This window comes from Cyanistes caeruleus, chromosome 9, assembly GCF_971803275.1.
Source record: "Cyanistes caeruleus chromosome 9, bCyaCae1.hap1.1, whole genome shotgun sequence".
NCBI lineage: Eukaryota > Metazoa > Chordata > Aves > Passeriformes > Paridae > Cyanistes > Cyanistes caeruleus.
In genome coordinates, this window is record NC_141709.1 from 17998047 (window position 1) to 18012884 (window position 14838).

General features: G+C 41.8%; 1 protein-coding gene across 2 annotated transcripts; it reads left to right on the plus strand.

Annotated features, from left to right (window-relative positions):
* The first annotated feature begins 1946 nt into the window (after positions 1 to 1946).
* Positions 1947 to 13815, plus strand: DIPK1A (divergent protein kinase domain 1A). 2 transcript variants are annotated; one of them, XM_086901939.1, is made up of 5 exons: positions 1947 to 2583; positions 8856 to 8990; positions 9261 to 9368; positions 9939 to 10115; positions 11044 to 13815. In XM_086901939.1, the coding sequence occupies exons 1-5, from the start codon at positions 2530 to 2532 to the stop codon at positions 11854 to 11856; spliced, it is 1287 nt and encodes a 428-aa protein (XP_086758065.1). In that variant the 5' UTR covers positions 1947 to 2529; the 3' UTR covers positions 11857 to 13815. The 2 variants fall into 2 exon arrangements, with proteins under 2 accessions (XP_086758065.1, XP_086758066.1); XM_086901940.1 differs by lacking the exon at positions 1947 to 2583 and adding an exon at positions 3076 to 3202.
* Positions 13816 to 14838: the final 1023 nt, after the last annotated feature.

Below are 14838 nucleotides of genomic sequence, written 5' to 3' on the forward strand. Positions count from 1 at the left end.
TCAGCTTCAGAGCAGAACTCTGCTGGGATTTGTTGCGCCTGGGAAAAGGGAATTCACCCTCACCCAGACGGAGCTGCTGCTGCCGCTTCTTCTCCTTCTCCCCTCTTCGTTGGTGGCCTCGCACCTCCTGTCCTGCCGGGACGTGTGGCAGTGCCAGGCACTGCTGTGGAGCTGCTGATCCACCTCATCCCCCGGCCCAGGATCTCAGCTCATCCCTGAGCTCCAGCTGAGTGTTCCTCAGAGCCCTGCAGGAGCACCGGCACTGCCCGCCCGAGGGGGTTTGTGAAAACAAAACCTCTCCTCCATCCCTTCCCGTCTCAGCCGAGAAGGCTGTCCCGGGGTCCCTGGTTCTGTTTTCTTGTTAATGCTGTAGTTATTGTTGTTTGTTTGCCTGGTTATACATATTAGTAAAGAACTGTTATTCCTATCCCCAGATCTCTGCCTGAGAGCCCTTGATTTCAAAATTATGATAATTCGGAGGGAGGGGCTCTACATTTTCATTCCAAGGGAGGCTCCTGCCCTCCCTAGCAGACACCTGTCTTCCAAACCGAGACAGTGGCTTAGCTTTTCATAGAAGTTGCCTCTACTGAGGCTTAACTGGGAATTTAACTGGTAACTGAAAAAGGCTGAAACAAACTTATTTTTTAGCATTTAGCAAAGCCTGGGTACAAAGAGTACTTGAAGAAGAACTAAACATTTCAGTGCTGGAATAAAGCACCTGCTCTCACAGATGATGAAGATCTCAAGTACTAAGTGAAAAATATATCTCCTAATGAACATATGCCAGGAACTGTTTGGATCTAGATGTAAGAGGAATGAAACATTTAGATCCTTGCCAGCCATATGGGACACCGACATTTCACAATTACTCCCAGCCTGTCATTCCAAGGGTTGGCAGAGAGCACTGAATGAAGTAAGGGCTTGAGATTATTCAGCAAAATGTTAAAATGTTTTGCTCTGTGGCCTCCTCTTGTGTTGCTGTTCTATTGCATGCCCATAACCCAGCTAAACTTGTGCAAACCACTGAAGTGTAGAGGGAGGTGATGCAGAAAGCACAGCCATCTGGGCCTGCTGAATAAGAAGAGGAGAAAACCCTGCAAGAGTCACTGGCTGTTACTAAAGCCAGGATTGCTTTTACAGGAGTGCCAAATCTTTCTAATTAATTTTCAGATTTATACTTCAGGGTGACTCTGGCAGTGATTATATTATTCAAAAAACAGTCACAGACTGTTCTTGAATCTTCAAGCATAAGTCCCTAAACTCTTTGTGAGCTCCTAGCATTTGGTTTCTACATATACATCTTTCCTTATGAGTAAGCTCTGCCAAAAAGTGGCAGCTTATCCTTACAGTAGTATTTTGTGACTCGTCTTTCATCAAAGCAGCATTCTTTGGTAAGTGCACTGAACACCCAAAGCCGTAACATGCTATGTTTGTCTCATTTTTATCCCAACACCTTGGCAGAATCTTTGTGCTCGAAGTCTCATAGACAAAAAGGATCAGGACTAGAGACCCCCAGGTTCTGGCTTTGATTCTGCTAATACACTGCATTAAAAGAAGTCACAATTAAGTTATGAACACAAGAAGGCTGGACAAAAACCAAACCTTGCGTAAGAAAGGATGATTTTACTTGAACTTAATAGTATTCCCACACATTTCAATTAGACTGAGGCTTCCCACAATGCATGAAGGACTGAGAGATCCTCTGGTGAAGAAGAAATAGGTAACTTTTCCTCACTTTATGGCGCTAATGAAGAATTATAGAATGTCTGAGGTTAGAAGGAACCTTAAAGATCATCTTGTTCCAACCGTCCTGCCACGGGCAGGGACAACTCCCAACAGACCAGGCTGCTCAAAGAATTGTCCCACCTGGCCTTCAACTGGAGCATCCACAGCTTCTCTGAGCAACCTACTCAAGTTGTTCTCACCAACCTCAGGGTAAAAAATTTACTCAGCTGTGTTAGTATGGGTCCAGGCAAATGTTCTTTCCTTATTTTGGAGGAACTACACCTTTTTGGAGTTTTGTGGGGTTTTTTTTGGTTGATAGGGTTTTTTAAAGACTGTAAAGAGCCTGCAGCTGTTTTTAATACTCTGCCCAGTAAATAACAGAAACCTGTTTCTGTTATTTATTAACTGACTTCTCCATAATTGCCCCCAGACAGGGCCCCGAGCACTTTCTGGCAGACACGAGGGGAACTCGGGGGTGGCTGTCGGCTCCACGGGCTCCGGGCGGCCCTGGAGCGGGAAGAGGGACTGGGACAGCCCCAGGGGCTCGGGGCGGGCGGGGCTCGCCTCGCCGCCTCAGCCCCGCCTCGCTCCCTCGCAGCTGCTGCTGTCGCCCCTTCAAGCAGCGGCGTGAGCGGCGCCTGAGGCGGCGTTCGCCCGCCCTGCCCGCTGACACCGCCGGTGCCCGAGGCAGCTCTTCCCCGCCGAGCCGAGCGGAGCCGGCGGCGCGGCTGCAGCGGCAGGCGGGGGAGCGCTCCTCACCGCTCCGCCTCCGACCGCCGCCCGCTGCGGGGATGTGTGATTGCCATGGCGAGGCGGCTCTTCCCGGGGGCCTGGCTGAGGAAGCCCCACTCCGCGCAGGTAGGCCGGCGAGGGGCCGGTGCCGGCGCCCGTCCCTCCCCGCAAAGTTCCCTCCGGAGCGGGCGCCCCCCGCAGGGCTCTCGCCGCTTCCCCCGGCCCGGCCCGGCGCGGCCGCCGCTCCCCTCACGCCGGCGCCTGGCAGCGGCCGGGGCTCGGCTGCGCCGCGCTGCCGCCCGGCCGGCGGGAGGTGGCGGCGCCGGGCACGGCCGGCGGGTGTCGGGGCACGGGAGCAGGTGGCGGCGGCCTCGGGGCCGCGGTGCCTCCCGCCGCCCGCCCGCCGGTGGGATCGGGCCTCTCCCGCTCCGCGGAGCGGCCGGCGCAGGACCTGTTAGGCGGCAGGCGGCCCGCGGCGCCCGGGCTCACGGCGCGGCCGGCGGGGCAGCGACACCTGCGGCGCTGCCGCGGCCCGGGAGCCCCGTGCGGTGCCCCGCGCCCCTGCTTTACACCTACCGCCCGTGCTGCAGGCGGCCATCCTGCCAGCGCACCCACCGCAGCTTGCAGGAGTAACTCGTCCCTTTTCTGCGTGTCTTCGAAAAAATTAATGTCGGGCACTTCTCTTCTTCTGCTCCCCGCATTTCTTTCTATGTTCGTAGACTTGCTTTTTTGTTTCTGTATGCAGGTACATGTTTGTATTAGTTCAGTTAGTAGAGTAAGGATGTTCTGGTTGGAAGTACTGTGGCTATTGTGTCATAGGAAGTTCTGCGGTGAAATGTTAGTCGTGACGTTCTGGTGGCTTGATGGTTTATCCACTGGGTTTCCCCTTACCAGCTGGATTGTATTTTAACTAGATTGTAACTAAGGTGAGCGTTTGTTGAGTTGGAGGAGATAAATAATGTTTGCTTTTCTTATATATGCTGCTTATGTGCTTGTCATCTGTTGATACGCTTAGTGATCAATGGATTAAAAATTTTTAAATTTAATATTGGTGCATTTTAAAATCTTGAATGTTTGAATTTCTCCCCATCTGGAACTTTTCCAGATGGGGAGAAATCTGGTTCTCTTCCTGGAAGTACCTGGAGTGGGGTGTAATGGTTAATGAGAAGCATCCAGATACAATTTTACCCTCTTTAGTATTTGTTTCATGGCATGTATCTGCAAGTCCGGTCCCATATCCCTTGGGTTTTAAACCAAAAAAGATTATTCTAGATCTATTTACTGAAGTAGATATTTGTGTAATATTTGGATTCCCATGGCATAAAGCCTTCAGTACAAATAAAAATGAATTCATAATCTATACGCTACCTTTCAAATTAGGAGTCTCCAAATTGTTTGCCTCCTTTGCCTTGATAGTCTTTCTTATCATCATATGACAACATCTGATAACATTCTTCTCTACTCTTCTCCTCAAAATTTAGTTTAAGGCCTTCCAAGCATAATATATTATTTTAAAATCTGCTAAGAAACAAGAAGACCACAAAATTATTTATTAGAAAAGCCAAAGAGGTTAAATGTTTGCTTCTATTGCAGATTTTTTTAAAAAAATTCTAGTTGTGCTTTCTCATACTGAGAGCTGATTTTGCATATTCTACAGCCTTGTTTTAGGAGATCTAATAGTGGCAGAAACATATTTTCCTGTGTTAATGAATGTATGTTGATATTTGATGCATCCATATTTGATGCAGCAACTATCAATATATTGGCTTTTCTTGTCACTGCATGTTACTGTTGGTACATGACAAATGTAGTCATGATTTAACTACACTAATTGCTAAGTGCTTTATTGAGATTTGTCTCCAAAGAAGCCAGTGCTCTCTAAGTGGCACGGCTATGAGCAAGGTGGAAAGACTTGTGTAGTGTTTCTATGCAGCATTTCAAGTAGCACACCAGGGGAGATGTTTGTACAGTGGAAGTTTATCACTGAGTGAGTTCCAGCTTTTTGTTGGCTGGTGTTCCAGACTTCTTGAATGTTATGTTGTGAAATTAATTGCCAGAACATCAGGTTCTGTGAGGCAGAACTTAATACTTGTTCCAAATTTTTTGCCCTAATGGGAGCAGGATGTTATGAGCTGGGTTGCAACAGATATTCTGTGGCAAATGTTCTCTTACTTTACGTATGCTTTAGCTTTTGTGCAGAATGCAAGACCTACAGGTAATCAGCTGATGGTCTTTGAGCCTAAAAAAGACGTCCTGCCATGTGTCAGCTCATGTCAAAGGAGCAGGGCACAGTCGTAGTTATCTAAGCTCAACCCAAAACTTAGTGTTAGGGCCTCCCTGAGTAAATGTTACTATTCTTCATAGTGACAGGACTTTAACTCTGAAGTACAAAGCTTTGCGATTGCTTAGACTGCAAATCATGTAATAATAGTAAACAACAAAAATACCCTAAAACCTGGCAAACTGTTAAACACCACTAAAGACCACAAAAATAATTGAATTGTACTTTATTTTACAGTTGGGTGATTTACACTGGGATTTTGTTTGACAAGGAGAGTTAGTGTCCCAAATTTAAGGGACATTGCCCTGAAGTTCTTTCTGACAGCTGTAGTTACCAATTGTGTTGTGTGGCTGAGGACTATCCAGCAGGATTGCTTATGACAATAATAATGTAAGGAACACTTGCATGTGTGGAAGTTTGACTTCATCGATTCTGGACCAAGTTTACAGACTCTTTAAAGGTGCCTCATGGACTTCAGTAATGTACAAGAGATTATATTTGAAGGGCCAAAGAATAAGCAAGTTTAAAGCCCCACATGGCAGAAATTTCCTAAATAATCTCTTTGCTGTAAGATCTTAATCCTTTCTGCTTTGTTTAATCTTTTAAGAAGAGATGTCCCATTTTCCATCTTGGTTATTATTTTATTTCAAAAGATAGCTCAGCTCTCTTTCCTCACTTTGGTTACTCAGGATACAAAATAATTCAAGACACTGGCATAATCATAAGCATGCACTGTCTGATTTTAAAGATGTGAATGTGTCCTGTTCATGGCATCCAAAACAGTGTGGGCTAATGCTCTTGGACATCATGTCAGCCTACCTGAAATGCCTCCTGTGATAGACAAATCAACCTGAACAGAGAACAAAACAGAATTTCTAATGTGATTGGCCTACTTTTTTTCATCTGTCCTTTCCCATTGCATTCATGTAAGGCAAATGGAGTGAGGAACTGTGATTTGGAGAAGATTACTACACTATAGTTGTGTGTAATACTTTCCAGAATTAAGCTCTCTGTACCATTAAACAAAGAAACACTTTCATACTCTTTAACCATAAAAGTGTTTTAAATAAAAAGTACACTCACCAAAAATCTGTCAAGTTATGTTGCGTGTTGATTCACTACTCTCCATATGCTTTGGAGTGCATCCAGGCTTGAGTTTTGCCAGAAGTGGTTTTCCAGTTCTATTTCAGGGGATGAATGTCTAATTATTATTCAGTGCACATGACTTAGCAGAATATACAAGTGATGGAAGAAGTTGAATCTGTAACATCAAGCACTGCAAGTGCTTCCCTCATTCTTGCATTCCCTGGCTCATATTTAAGTCTTGATGGAAGAGTAGAGTTGAAAAAGGAAACCGTTTCCCTGTTTTGAACACTTTCTTCCTTTTTTTGATAATTTTGGAACTCTCAGTGATTCTGTTGCCCTAAGAATGTTCTTATGACAAGTTTCCTGGCAGTTTGTCACAGCTTCAAACAGAGTCCATTCATATGTGTTGTTCCCTAAATGCTGTCTGGGACTCCTTGCTCAGAAACATGTTCCAGGGATCTGCACAGTTGATGTAAGTCCTTGTGTTCAGGGTGCATCACCTGTGTCACCAAACCAGCTCAGTAAAGCCCTGTCCCTGCATTAGGACAGTGTGCTCATGTGCCAGGTGAAGTGAGCTGAGTGTGTCTGCCATTCTGTCAGACCCATTCTGAGGAGAAAATTAAAATTTGGTAGGGGAATGTATGGGAAGAAATCAAATAATGATCAGGCCTGTTGCTGAACGTGATGAGGAAGTCCTTATTAGAAAAGCAATTCCCTTCGAACCAGAGTGTGGAACCTTGGTTGTCTGTAAGCAGAGGGATGCTGCTGTCCGTGCTCTGAACTGGCTGGGCAGCTTTTTCAAGTCAAAAGCTGCACGACTCCATTGGCACAGTGCTGAGCTCAAAATAAATCTAGCTTCTCTGGAACTTCCTGCCAAATACATGATGTAGTCAGATGGCATTTGGGGAGGATTTTTGGTCTCAAGTACGTTCCCTTTCTGCCTAAGGAGGAGGACAATATGTACAGTGTCTGTACGGTGAGAGTGGTCAATATTCTGCAGTGGTCCTGTGGCCTGCAGGCTCCTGCTGGTCTCTGAGGTTGTATTAAATGTATACAATAATACAAAATTTCATTAAACAGCACTTAGGTTTAAAGTGTATTATAAAGCTTCATGGAAGGATTCAGCGAGAAACACTGAGGAATGAAGAGGGTTTGTTGTCCCAGAAGCTTTGGTTACCAAGCAGCTTTACACGACACAACTTTCCCTGAAATTGTCAGTTTTATTTCTATTGATCTTCCCCAGATTTTACCAGTAGTTTTCTGTGCTTCATGTTCCGCTACATAACAGGGTTATTAGAAATAGATTTAAAACATGCCAAAATGATAAAACCTGCCTCTAAAAAAAAAAAAATCACTGGAGTAAAAAGTTAATTGTACCTCTCTTTATTTAACCAGGTGGTTTTATGATTGTCAAGTGAGTGCATGCGAAGGCATGAAAGAATAGGGATGCACAGCTGAGGCATGTGGCAGGACCACAGCTTTATGTATTGGAATCACCTTTGGGTCTTTTGAAACTGTCTTTTTCTGGATTTTTTTGTTTCCAAGAGAAAGGATATAATGCATACTGAGGTTTTTTTTGTTATATTTTAATAAATACTAATAAATTACTGCGGTCTTTCAGTTTAAAAAATTCCTTTTTGCATCTGCTACAGTTCTGTGTATGTATGTGATGGCAAAACTGCTCATCATTACTACCTTTCTTGGAACCTTTTCAAAGATATGGAATAATTTCTCTATGATGAACAGTCAAGGTAGGACCTGACAATCTGGAAAAGAGGTGACTCACAGGGAGGGGTATTATGGAGGCCTAAAAAATCATGTCAGATGGGGACAGAGTGGACAGAGATTGTTTTCACTTCCAATAAATGAACTAGGGGCTCTCAAACAAAGCTAATATGAATCAGACTTCAGCAAAATAAAGTCCAGTCCCTCACCTTTGTAGTGAATAGTAGACCTGTGAATTAATTGCTAAAGTTTGTTGTGGATGCTAAAAGCTTATGTGGATTTTTAAGGGAATGTGACTAAATTAGTAAAAGATAAATTATCTAGGATTTACTAAATATAGAATATCACATCTGGCTTAGCAAGTTCTTCTAGAGGAAACTGGGAGTACACTTGGTGTATATGTAATATATGTTATCAGTCTTCGGTAGCATCTTTTGTAGCTATTGCTGAAGATCAGGATAGTGATAGAAATGGATCTTACACTGACCAAATATAGCTGCTCTCATGCACTTTCCTTATTTCCTGCTGCTAAAGCTGATCCTGATCTTCTAATTAGTTTCTGATCCTGATGTATGTAAATCAACCTGATAGCACACCAGACTCTGAGGAGGAGAAAAATGAAAGAAGGAAAAGATCAAAACATTCCTCCTACTTTGTAAAACACTTAGCTCTCCCTCAGTTCTTAATTTAGAAATAGTTTTTCCTTCTGTCCCTGTGAAAACTTGGTATGTGAAGCCACAGAAGCAACAGGAAAGTTGTGCATACAGCTGTGGGAAGGTGAAGGTGCAGCTAGTACAGAAGAATTTTATTTGCATGATGAATGGTGTCATTTCAAGGAAGGAGTGGGAGATTTCAGCACATGGAACCTGACCCTGATATTCACCCCGCTTATTGCATCTCTTATATATTTACACATTAACACAGATTATTTTTTGACCAAATTCCTTGTCTGTTTGATTTGATTTACCATGAGTGGAACGTAGGTAATTTGTCTTAGAGAAAAATGCATTTAATCGAGCTCTGGGAGTTTATGATTTTGATCAAGTTGATTCCTGCAGTCTGGTTTGCCCTGTGAGGGTCTGACCCCTTTTCTTCTATTCATTTATATATCAATTTTATTCCCACTTACATAAGTCAAACTGACCTCCGCTGTCAGTTTTGCTCACTGAAGGAAGCAAGTGTTACATATAATGCAGTCTGCTTATTTTATCACTGTGGAAGTCAAATTCCTTAAAGATGAAATAGTAAATAGTGTTTACTGCTGCTCAGTGAATTATTAACAATATTTTCTCTTTGTGTGCTCTAGGTCCGTCTGTCATACGTGCGGATCAAATATCTCTTCATCTCCTGGTTGGTAGTGTTCATTGGCAGCTGGATTATGTATGTCCAGTACTCCACCTACACAGAACTGTGCAGAGGACATGACTGTAGGAAAATAATAGTAAGTATATTTAGTATAGTTTTCTGAAGTGTTTGACTAATTCAGTCGGTGCCACATGTGATTTAATCAGATTCTCATATTCCATCATGCTGAAGTAAGATTACAACTTCAGTTACAGATAAAACCAATTGCGTCTCTTAACAGTATTTTGGTATAGGGTTATTAAAATTTTTTCTTAGGTTTTTCTTTCAAGACTCAGGTGCTGGAAGAGATACAGTTGTGTCCTTTCTTAGGCAATTTGTTAATTTTTTTTTTCCTGGTTTGTTTCAGTGTGATAAATACAAGACTGGTGTTATTGATGGGTCAGCATGTAGCAGTCTTTGTGCTAAAGAAACATTGTATTTTGGAAAATGTTTGTCAACAAAGCCCAATAACCAGGTAAGGCTTTACTCATCCATCCTAGTTTTATTATTTCCCACTGGAATGTCATTATCTGGAACTGAGGTAGACCTTAGCATCAGCAAGTTGAATCTGTTTAGTAATGATTATTTCAAACTTTATTTGCTGTGACAGACAGCATGCATGAACGTGTGTCCTGTATGTAAAGGGGTATGTGGATATTTTATGCTACGTGTATTTTGGAAACATGTATAATATATACTGAATCCTTCCACAGTTTGCCAGAATGTGCATACTTTGTACATCATACTGCTTCTCTGCTATCCTGCATCACCAGTAGAAGCAGCAACATCGTAACAAGCTGTGCAAAGGTGGCAGTGAAGCCAATCTGTTGTTTGGGAAAGTGTCTGTGTTTTGACAGTGCAGTGTCTCTGAAGTACCTGCAGCAGTGGGTTGTCTTTGGAGCCATAATTGCCATAATCATTGCACACAGGATTCAGTTTCTGATCTGTGTTGCTATTTGACTCTTGAAGCAGTGGTTGGAGGACAGGTGATCTTCAGATGGACTTCTACAGTGTTTTAAACCTTTTTCCCTCTTTTTCTACATAGATCTATTTAGGAATCTGGGGAAATCTGCAAAGTGTTATAAAATGCCAGATGGAAGAAGCTGCTCAACTTGATTTTGGTACTGACCCAGAACCAAGGAAGGAAATAGTCCTATTTGATAAACCAACAAGAGGAACCACTGTTGAGAAATTCAAAGAAATGGTATATGGTCTTTTTAAAGTAAGTATATTCTTATTTATTCTATTTTGACAGAAAGGCTTGTTTTCTTGAAGCTGGAGAGGATACCCTGTCATATGAGCCTTGTTCAAGGGTATGCTAGAAAAATAATCAGCACAAAAATAGTTTTCCCAGCGGTGCTTATCTTGATGTTTGAAGTACTAATTACCAGGGGTTTTTCCTTACTCTTTAAATGATGGAAGCTGGAATTCATCTTGTATGTCTATAGATTTTGCTAGTATTGGTATAGAAAACGTGATGTAAGGCTGATGTCAGTTGTGCATTATAGCAGCTTTGTCTCTAACAATGGTGAGCAGCAGGTGTGTTAAGGTAGTTTTCAGGAAAATTTGGAAAAAAAGTTGATCTGCCTAGCTGAAAATGGACCAGCTCTGATTGCAGCAATGGCTTCTTTCTCTGTATTCCTACAATGGAGGTGGTTACATCAAATAAGAAAATTAAGTATTTAAGTGTAATTATGAGATTTGTACTGTTTTGTCTTGGTACCCTTAATAATTGGACAAAATGTAGTTGATGTATTATTCCTGTATATTTGTAAGGGCTAATTAGCGGAAAACTACACCTGATCTAAACTTTTGAATTCCGCATGCTTTTTCTTAAAGAATACTGAAGAAGCTACTTGATACAATTTTTCTAAAGACTAGTCTGAACAAGAACAATGATTGAACTTTAATATTTGCATTTTGAAGTGCAGAGAAAGGCAGTGCTTTCAGAGGATTGTGTGCTCGGTGCCTGTGAAAACAAAACAAAAACGAAGCTCTGCAGGCACCTGATGGCAGGTCCTGTTATATCCATAACCAATGAAAATTAGAATATACCCAGTATTATTCCTAGGAGAGTAACTGGAGGTAGTGATGGATTGGGAGTAGTTAATGAAGTCATATACTTAATCTTTTTTGTTTGTTGCTTTTAGGCAAAACTGGGTGAACAAGGAAATCTTTCAGAACTGGTTAATCTCATCCTGTCTTTTGCTGATGGAAACAAAGATGGAAGGGTCTCTTTGCCAGAGGCAAAATCTGCATGGGCACTCCTGCAGCTTGAAGAGTTTCTGTTAATGGTGATCTTGCAGGATAAAGAGCATACTCCCAAGCTGATGGGTTTTTGTGGGGATCTCTATGTGACAGAAAGAGTTGAATATACCTCTCTCTATGGAATCAGCCTTCCATGGATTATAGAAGTTCTCATTCCCTCTGGCTTCAGGAGAAGCATGGACCAGTGGTTCACTCCATCATGGCCAAGAAAGGCAAAAATAGCTATAGGGCTTTTAGAATTTGTGGAAGACATTTTCCATGGACCTTATGGTAACTTTCTTATGTGTGATACAAGTGCCAAAAACTTGGGATATAATGATAAATATGATTTGAAAATGATGGACATGAGAAAAATAGTGCCAGAGATTAATTTGAAGGAAATAATTAAAGATCGTCAGTGTGACTCAGATTTGGACTGCATTTATGGTACAGACTGTAGAACACTATGTGACCAAAGCAAAATGCGATGTACCACTGAAGTAATTCAGCCAAACTTAGCAAAAGCTTGTCAGCTCCTTAAAGACTATCTGCTTCGTGGTGCTCCTTCTGATATCCATGAAGAACTAGAGAAACAACTCTACTTGTGCATTGCCCTTAAAGTCACAGCAAATCAGATGGAAATGGAGCATTCTTTAATACTCAATAACTTAAAAACTTTACTGTGGAAGAAAATTTCTCATACAAATGACTCGTAGCTTCTCCACCAGCAGAAGAGAATATTGATGCCTGTCACTAGAGGTGGCCTAAGACATTTGATAAAAACAATCTGCACCTTTTAAAAAAGATATTTCTTTATTCAGATTTTATTAATGGTTCTTTCAGTCCTGCCCTTCAGTCAGTAACTGATGACAGGGCTTCTCAAAAAATGAACATGCCACTGAATGATCAGGCAGAGGCCAGAAGTCCTTCTGGTGTTCAGTGCTGTGTTATGGAAACAACTCTGCATGCTTGACTGTTCTGTGCACTTTTTCAGATCTTGAACAGGATGAAAGTGTTCACTGTGCCACCACATCAGCTGAGGGAACATCTTCCATTTCTGTGGAAAACACTGCTCACTTGTGAAATACCTGCAGAGGATTTTTTTCCTGAGTAGTTTTATGAAGAATCACCACTACTGCAAGTAATGTGTCCAAGTCCAAGCTGCTGTTATGAATAAACTGAACTGTGAGATTGAAGTTTACTAATACCTTGGCATGGCAGAATTTGCACTTTAAATAATTTTTAACTGTGGAAAATTAGAATTTTATTCGAGAATGTATAGGTTGTAATATGAGACAAATCAGATTCTGTTTACACATTGTTACCTCATGCTTACATCTTGAATGTTTAAGTAGTTGGACATTTTTAATTAAGTCATTGTATGGTGATCCCTGTGGGAGTCAAGAATTTTAGATTATTTCTTAAAGTCATCTATCTGGTTTAGCAGCAATACCAGCATCTGTTTCAAAAGCTTCAGTGGAAACCTTTAACCCAAATTAAGCTGTAGCAAATAGTGAAAAGCAAGGACTTTGTGGACTAAGCTATTGTATGAAAACTGAAGCTAATTTTTAAAAACACTGAATAGCAGACATGTCCAACCAGTTGAAAAAGGAAGTTTGCATAGTGTAGGCATCTGCTGTATGACATGAGAAACAATAGTTGTGGATAGTCTTGCCTCTTTCCTGTCCTCCACATTTAGCTACAGACCTGTACTTCAGTCTTCTTAACTACTGCAGGAAATATGTAAGCAAGAGCTAGACCTGAATTTTAAGACAGAAGCTGGATTGTTCAGGATTGTGCAATATTGCTCAAATGAGAGCCTATATTTTCCAGCTCATTCCTTGCTGTTACTAAGTGAGCTGCAGTGTGTTACTATTCTTTTTTTCTAGTAGCATCTATGAGTCACTGTTAAGACTCATCTTGAGTAAATTAACATCACCTGATCCTGGCACTCCACAAAGCACGACCACTCTACCACCTTCAATCTGCACCCTTCTATTTTTCAGATTCACATCTGTGTTTGTAATCATGCAGAATTGGATGTCCATAATACACCTGAATACATGCTCAATACTTACCTATTGAACATTTAATTTATAAATGCTTTATACCTAAAGTTGTTCAATCTTTATGATTTTAATGGCAGTCATCTATGTACTTCTGAATCCTGGCCCCTGAATTAATTTTCAGCAGAGGTAAGATCAAGCTTTAAGTAATTTGAAAGGTTAACTGCTTTAGGTATCATGTCTTAAATGCATTCCTAGAATGATGACACTGAAGTAGAGGACCACAATAAAGTAATTTCTCCATACCAGATGTAGTAATATGCAGCTTGGGTTAAGATTGTTTTGTGAACATCAGCCTTTTACTTTAAGAAATACTATGCTCATGCTAATTATTGTCTTGAACTTGCTAATGTGCTCCAGCTATGAGCTATGAAGTATTTGTAACCAGCAATGCACTAAAAATGTAAAGTGGTCATGTTCTTGGTGAAAAAAATCTAACAGTGACTGCTATTTGGGCAGAGATTTCTTAATACCCAACATCTTTGGGTATTTTAACAACTGGAGAATATGTTTAATAGTGCAGTTTGTTGTACAGAATATTCATTTTTATTACTGTTGCATCAAGGTGAAGCTTTCATTGGAAAAAAATACACTTTTGTTTACAATAAATCATAGGCCTCTTTTTTTTCAAAAGCAGTATTTACACCAAATACCCTATCAAATATCTTAGAGCAAAACATTCCTCCGTGTAGCCTACTTGACTCGTGTTTAAAATGTGCAGTTTCTGAGTGCAATGGAAAACCCTTTGGCACACAGAAATGCCTGTGAAACTGAGAGGGAGGAGGCAAAGGACCAGGGCAGGACAAGGCTGGTGAGGAATACTTCTTTTCCACGTGGCTCAGCCTGTAAGCTGCAGAGGGAAACACAGACTGGGCTCTGGGTGGGAGCTGTCGTTTAGGATAAGAAGATGAAAGCTGGTCATTGGTGAGGTGGATGGACATGGAGGGGAGACAGGAGAAGACTGAGGAGGTGGAGACTGGCACCAGAGTGATTAGAGGGGCGGGGCAGTGTGAGGGTATAAAAGCCATGGGGTGCCCCCCAGAGGGACCATCTAGTTGTTCCTGTACCAGGAATAAACTGTCTTGTGGAATGGGATGTTGTGGGCTCTGCTAAGGGAAGCCTAGGGGTGAACTGGAAGGGAATGTGGTCTGGCTACATGGTGAGTGTGTGGGGAGTCAAGGGGAAAGGCTCTGATGTGCAACTGCCAGGGAGCCTCATTAATGTTTCCCTAACCAGGCCCCAGTACCTACCCCCGTTTATGCAACTTAAAAGTGAATTCTCTTATCAACTAAATAATGTGAAATATTCAGCTCAAGACAGTACAGTAGCAGCCAAAGCTTGAAGGTGGTAAGAGCGTGACAGCCCAAGGTTACCTTTGGGCAGAGGCTTTAGAACCTACTGAGACTGCTCTTGTTTTTTCCCTAAGCTCCAGCCAGACTCCACCCAAACATGAAGTATGCTTTACTTAAAAGAATTATTAAGACAGGTACAGCCTTTAAAGAAAATTAAATCTTTCTCTAGATAGAAGCAGCAAGCTCTTATAGTTAGTCCTTGATACTAACCATGCCAAAAATTAATCAAATTGACTTCCTTCTCCATCTTTATAGAAGTAATTCTGATGCAGCAGCCTTG